This window comes from Chenopodium album, chromosome 1 (assembly GCF_948465745.1).
Source record: "Chenopodium album chromosome 1, dcCheAlbu1.1, whole genome shotgun sequence".
NCBI lineage: Eukaryota > Viridiplantae > Streptophyta > Magnoliopsida > Caryophyllales > Amaranthaceae > Chenopodium > Chenopodium album.
Window position 1 is genome coordinate 63,613,945 of NC_137834.1, and position 7,209 is coordinate 63,621,153.

Genomic DNA, 7,209 nt, shown 5'->3' on the forward strand with positions numbered 1-7,209 from the left:
AATATTTTGGGCTTATTCTTCCAATAGCACAAATACATTAAGATTGTTAATAAAACATTGGATAACTTTGTCATCGCGTCTCTTATTTTTCAATTGAGCATCAAACCGAGTATCATAAAAATGCACAACAACATTGGTTAATTTTGGAAACAAACCAAAGTGTGCTTTAGCAAAATCTAACGGAACATTCTGCATGAATTCAAACATTAATTAACGGCATACGAAGTTATGAAATCTGAAATAAGCGATCTGTTTTTAAATTTTTTTTACAACAATTAAAAAGGTAAACAAATAGTAAAAGAATTTTCATACAATATAATAAAGTTTGTTTGTAATTTTCCTTTGTAAGTATATTCAAGACCAATTAAATTCATGGAGTTCAATATTAACACTGAAAGGGTTATGCAACACATTAACAACCAAATTTAGTTCAATTATCAAACGAGGGTCACAATTTTAGGGCAATTTCATAGTTCCATCCCAACATCGAAGAGTTCTGAAGCACATTAGCAACCAATTTAAAGTCAATGTAGTCATCAAATTAGGGTAAAAAATTTAGGGCAATTTCATAGTTTAATCCCAAGATTAAAGAGTTCTGCAACACATTAGCAACCAAATTACAGTCAATTCAATCATCAAATTAGGGTCATTAATGCAAGGCAATTTCATAATTTCATCCCAACACTAAAGAATTCTGCAACACATTAGCAACCAAAGTTGATTCAATCATCAAATTAGTGTCATATAATTTCAGGAAAAAGGTACAATTTCATACTTTCATCCAACTTAAAGGCAAATATCATTCAATGGCTTGAGGTTATATAAATGATATGAAGATATTGCTGGAATAATATGCATCCTTGGTACTCACTGAATATTTACGAAGGGAAGGAATTTTGATTTCCAACAGCAACCTCAAAAGCAACAAAGTTTCATATCCTGTTTCAACCACAAGTCAATCCTGCAACAACATATTATAAATCAGCATGTTTAAGAAAATGATGAAGAGATGAAAATGGTGAATTTGGTTGAGAATTTTATTACAATAAATATCAAGTATTCAAGAGACTTGATCCTCTAACAAAGCTAATTAAAGCTATATTAAACTTCTGAATTCTTCTTGTGATCCCCTCATCCTACCCTCTATTTATATAGACATCCTGATTTTCACATTTCTTTTAGCTTACTCTCTGCCTTCTTCCTCAAGCACTTAGCTGATTCATTGTGCAATCCTAATTGTTACCTCCTATATCTAGTTCATTACACATTTACACAATATCATCAAAATTTATGCTGCAATTTCCACTTGATCAGCAAATAGCAATTTTATGCTGACAGCCAACTCACATACAAAAGCAAACCGAATATAGAGATTATCATAACATAATCAGATGAATGCATTGGATTTCATGATTCCTGTAGGCAACATCTCACATGAGACTGCCTCACAATAAGTAAATTTTTACAAGACGATTCAAGGTGGCAACTCATAATGTCTTGCATAGTGTAATAAAACGGTTAGCTCTTCATCTAACTACAAGACTAAGCATAAAAATGGAAGTACAAGCAGTATGCTAATTACCTAAACAATGGTAATGGCTTATAAAATTAGAAAATGATGGTAAGGCTTGAGGATTAGGAGAGACCATTTACCTATTCCAATATTGAAAAACAGATGCAGTCCAACTACGCGAAGAGAAACTGGAAGAAGCGTTTAGTCTCCTCTTAGGATAGGAGAGACCATTTACCTATTCCAATATTGAAAAACAGATGCAGCCCAACTACGCGAAGAGAAGCTGGAAGAAGCGTTTAGTCTCCTCTGACTTTGAAGAAACTCACGAGCCTCAATATTCTTCTAGATCTCCTCCTATTTCAGCCTGAAATCCAACACAGCAGAGCAAGTGAGCTCCTCATTAGCCATATAAAGAAGTAAAACTACAATTAGAGCTTAGAATGCCAAAATTCAAAAGCTTTGAAAAAAAAGACAAAATCATAAATCGATGCATGCATGAAACAAAAAATCCATCGATCAAAGTAAACAACAGTAATAATGGATCAATTAATCAAGCAAAGATGAAATACCCAAACAAAATCATGAAAGTAACACTGCCTAAAGATCTGAGCTTGAAGCTCTACACAAACCCAGAAACAATGGAACACTCAAATTGTAATCACCTATACAAGTCGAATTTGAGAACTCCACAGTAATCTGAAACTAAAATTGAATAACAGAAGACATCTCTAAGCCTTCAAGATCTTGCTAAAACACAAAAAACTGTAAACTATAACAATGTTCTCACCCAAGCAAGAATGGCACAACAAGCAAACAATAAAAACATTCAAAGACTATTACCTTGCATTCAGATAAGGAAGCTTCCGAACAAAGAGAGTCTCATTAGCAGAAATAGTGGGCTCCATCTCTGAACCCTTGCTATGACAGAAAAAAGTCATCTTCTCAGCAATTGCATTCTTTAAATAAGTGTTTAAGACATCTCCACGCAAAAGTTGACCTGCATTACGTTTCTGCAGCATGATGCAGAAGACATGAACCACTATTTCAATCAAAAAATAAAAATGTGAAAATCCCACATAATTTAACAATAAAAACATCCTATTTCTAACCCCAAACCCCTAATAAGCAACGTATCACCCCCATTCTACATTCTCCAAAATTTCCACCCAAATCATAATCAATAATTCATAGAAAATGCATAAATCTACACTAATTCAGCAATAAATCAACACACAACCAAAGTCAAAACACGATTTAGTACACAAAACAATATCCAGATGACTCAGATCCCAACAATTCCAAAAAAAATAAATTATATGTTTAATTCAGTAGCAACCAGAACTTAAAATCTCAATTCTAGAATCACATCCAAATAAACACTAACCTAGTTCAAAATTCATTAAAAAACTATTTAAAAAAAAATCCTAGAAGACAGTTTTTAAAAAATCAGGACCCGCCAAGGACACCATTAACTCAAGCTTGCGTCCAGTGACTTGAAGATCTAGATTACTGACTTATACTCGAGCCATAATTCTTGAAACTTGATACCTGAAAAAATTGACAAGAAATTAGGGGCTGACCCTATTAACGACAAAATTAATCCAAAATAAAACCCATAAATCCCTTTTAAAACCCTAGATTAAGAAAACTTCACTAAACAGAATTTGAAATACCCAGAATGCAAGTGAGTAAATTGATCAGGAGGTCTCGACATTAATTTTCGATCAAATTGAACCCTAAAATATTCAACCCACAAATATTATTGAAATTGGTTTCCATTTTTTTCTCAAAATATATCGAAGTAAATCTGATAATAATTCACAAAGATTAAATCCGATTTTAAAATGGAAACGTGATGATTGAAAAACACATTACCTTGTAAGCTGCTTCAATAAATGGGAAACCTCAGAATTTGCTTTAATGGAGGAACGGAAAAAGCTCGGAAGTTGCTTCAATGGAGAAAAAAATATGGAGTAAGAAAGTCTCATATTCGATAATTTAATAATAAAAAGAAAATAATTTAACCTCAAAAGCTATTTCCATGGAGGATCAGAGAACATGGAGAAAGGAGAGGAGAGAGAAAGCAACTAAGTAGAGAAAAGGACTGATCTGATGCAAAGAAAACCAAAGTAGCCTGCCTTAGTTAGTAAAAGGGTAAAGACGTCAATAAACTTTTTTTTTAGTTTTTTAGGGGTAGAATAGTCAGTACACTGTTCATAAGAAGATACCCATTTTTTCACCAATTTGGCTTTTAAGAGTTATAGATATAGTAGATTATTTTTAGGAAATTTTGACTTTTACCACCGAAAAAAAAATCAAAATATTGTTTTTTACCACCACAACTTCTAAAACTTTTATTTTACCACCAAATAAAAAATTAAAATTTATGTTTTACCACCTGTCGTTAAAAACCTAATGGAATTTTTAAAATTCTTCGATTTTCGTGTCAAACACATGCTCTTTAGAGGTTTTGTGGGGGCATTTTAGTCTTATGGATCCAATTTAAAGTCAGAATTGATAAAAAATGATCGAAAATGTCTCATTTTGTGTGTTTAAAAATACCCCGAGCTGCGTGAACTGCAAAACGAGACATTTTCGATCATCTTTTGTCAATTCTGACCTCAAATTGGACCCAGAGGGCCAAAATGGCCCCTAAACCTATGAAAAGCATGATTTTCGCACAAAATTCGAAGAAATGTTTTTTAAACCTTTAGATTTAATGGTTTTCTTGACGTTAGATGGTAAAACATAATGTTTAGAACTTTTTTTGGTGGTAAAATAAAAGTTTTAGAAGTTTTGGTGGTAAAAAACAATTTTTTGATTTTTGGTGGTAAAAGTTAAAATTTCCTTATTTTTATTTTATTTTTATTTTCTTTTTGGGAAAGTTGTAAAACTTGTCCCATTTTATCTTTATTTGTTATTTCTTTTTATTTTGGCCTAGGGAAGTTATAAAACTTGTCCCATTTTATTTTTATCTGTTATTTCTTTTGGGGAAGTTGTAAAACTTGTCCTATTTTACTTTTATTTTGTTATTTCTTTTTATTTTGAGGAAGTTGTAAAACTTGTCCCATTTTACTATTTTTTTTATTTATTTTTTTCTCCTTTTATTTTGGGAAAGCTGTAAAACTTTTTCCTTTCTTTTTGGGAGAAGGTCGGTACCCTCCACTTACGAGAAACTACGGATCTTTTTCGCGTCGTTAATAAATACACAGTCACACACAAATAGTCATAGGCACACACTAACATACACACTAATTGATAAATAAAGTGTCAAATACAAAAAGTGTGAATAAAATGTACAAAGTAAGACATAAATAATGTCAAATGTCATCAACCAAGTACATAATAAAAACACTCGGTCAAAATTCTCTAGATCCGGAAGAACTACGACCAGTGTCTTGCTGAGGCTACGAGTAAGGGAATGGCGCACTAAAAAGGCCCTCCATCATCTGAGTACGAGGAGTAGTGTCCTACTAGTCCCCGTGACTCCTGTAGAAGACAAACTCATGGCAGGCCCTAACCAACTAGTAAACTGCATAGGCTGACTCCAAGATGTAGGCATCGTCGGTGGAGGCATTGTCCCGAACAATAGAATCGAATGTAAGCTCTAATCCACAGGAGTAATGATCGGCCTAAACTCAGGCTATGAAGGCTGAAATGGCCGGGAAGACGGTGGATGCTGCCACTGGGTCTGAAAATGCTGGAATGGCTGGGAAGACTAAGGCTTCTGCCACCGGGTCTTAAATTTCTGAAACAGTTGAGAAGACTGAGGATGCTACCACAGGGTCTTAGAATGCTGATGAATCTCAAGTGATCGTTTGCAGGGACTAGGTTCCCCCTCCTCCGAGCCTCTATGCCTCGAGCGCGAGCGAGACCTCTATCGCTCCTAAAAGACAACAAATAAGAAGATATTAGTGGTGTAAGAAAAAAAAATAAACATGGAAAAAACATGCGAATATACCTCGTAAACATTGTCTGAACCGCTCCGACAACTTGCACCACGTCGCAGCTTTATGATGCAATATTTCGGAGCATCAACCAGCTTCATCATGCCCATCATATCCGAGTGTGTGACCTGAAAGTAAGAAACTAGTAACAAGCAATATTAAGAAAAGTGAAAGCTATGTTAGAAAGCTTACAAGGTCTAACTCCTCAGGCAGGGACTCATGCGCCTCTCTAAAACCCTTGGGTGCATCACCAATATGATCCTCGACCATACCAATCATCCCCAGGTAACGGACAGACTTGAACGGGATCTCGATCCTCCCCCTACGATAAGCATTTGCCTAAAACATGATCGAATAATCAAGTTATTCGACGGTTTAAACAAGGACTACCATAAAGAAAATTCTCATAAATTAAACCTCAGGAAGACGGGGTGGAGGAGCCAAGTAAGGAAGTAGATCCTTTGAATAATCTCCGTTCACACCCACGAGCTCTCGCCAAGAAAACTGATAGCACTCTCTTTCGCTCACCAGCGCCTCCAACAAGCGTGAGTGCAACATCGACGTAGGCGGAGGTAATGGCACTAGAAAGCGGTTAACGCTATGCTGACAGATTACGCGCTTTCCAAGATACCAGACAAGATGTGTTGACCAAAGAAGACGGTACGATTCGTCGGCCGCTCCAAAGCCTCGGGTAGGTCAGTCTTGGCAGCCCAGGGTCAATACTGAAGCTCGGCCGGGACTTGAAAACGATAAAAGAAAACAGTGAATGCCGAGAAATATTATAAAACTGAAAGAAATACACTGTAAAGTCGATCTTATACCAAAAGTGATGGTACCTCGGTGCAGCAACCCTCGTAGACTCGGTACTAAGTCCACTGGAGACTCGCCCCAGTCACGCCAGCTGACACCATTAGGAAAATCGTTGATCGCTCCTCGAAGCCGTCGAGGGGCTAATCTTGGAAAGTACTCATAGAATCATAGCTACAACAAGAATAATCTTTAAATACATGAGCCAAACCGATAAAAGCAAAGCACGAAGAAAAATGATCGTCATCTCTAAAACTCCAAAGACCATAGATGGTAACAGGATACTGATCATTCAGCTGCCTAGAGCTATGACGTAGCGACGAGAATAGATCGGCATACCTTAGACCAGCCCAACTAAAGGAACCTATCTCACCGATCCTGGTGAGAGACGGCAAGGTAGCAGAGAAGCGCGCGAAAACTCTTTTCATGAGAAAGAGTCTCGGAAATAAGGATCAAGATGAAAATCCGTACTCGCTGCTCATGTGTCGTCTCAACAATATCCAAACCGTGGGCAAGAACAGAAGCTGACTCTTACTGACCACTCCGAGGACCACCCCGAGGCACCGACCGAGTCCTGATATGGTGAACAATGGGACCTAACAAGTCCTCTACCTCACTCGCCCCCCAAGTGAGGTCAGGTATCTGCTAAACGAGCCGATTAATGAAACACATGCCACTAATCATGCTGAAATCGAGAGGAGTCACCGTCATCCCCCCCCAAGCGAAGTGGAAAGTGTTAGTAGTATCCCGTATATACTTCAACAAGGCTTGGACGACTGTCGAACCACAACATCGGGGGCTACGAAATCCTACAACCGCTAAGTAAACATCTCCTAAACCAGTTGACTCCCACAATGCGTTGGTAATGGGATCTCCTATGATGAACCTATATAGATGGGGAATCAAGTCTCCAGCTCTAGAACCATGATGGCGAAGTACACC

The 7,209-nt window shown here is 36.8% G+C and overlaps 1 protein-coding gene across 3 annotated transcripts; it reads right to left on the reverse strand.

The window, feature by feature from the left end:
* Window positions 1-255: 255 nt before the first annotated feature.
* LOC145595106 (mitochondrial ATP-independent inner membrane protease subunit 2-like) lies at window positions 256-3,066 on the reverse strand. 3 transcript variants are annotated; one of them, XR_014102921.1, is made up of 4 exons: window positions 2,967-3,056; window positions 2,354-2,552; window positions 1,654-1,877; window positions 256-939 (listed from the first exon to the last, which is right to left on the reverse strand). XR_014102921.1 is itself a non-coding variant. In XM_081651504.1 (3 exons), exons 1-3 carry the CDS (start codon window positions 2,980-2,982, stop codon window positions 1,868-1,870), a joined length of 225 nt encoding a protein of 74 aa, XP_081507630.1. In that variant the 5' UTR covers window positions 2,983-3,056; the 3' UTR covers window positions 968-1,867. The 3 variants fall into 3 exon arrangements, 1 of the variants encoding a protein (XP_081507630.1); XR_014102926.1 differs by lacking the exon at window positions 256-939 and having other exon boundaries at window positions 968-1,877; window positions 2,354-2,523; window positions 2,967-3,066; XM_081651504.1 differs by lacking the exon at window positions 256-939 and having other exon boundaries at window positions 968-1,877.
* Window positions 3,067-7,209: the final 4,143 nt, after the last annotated feature.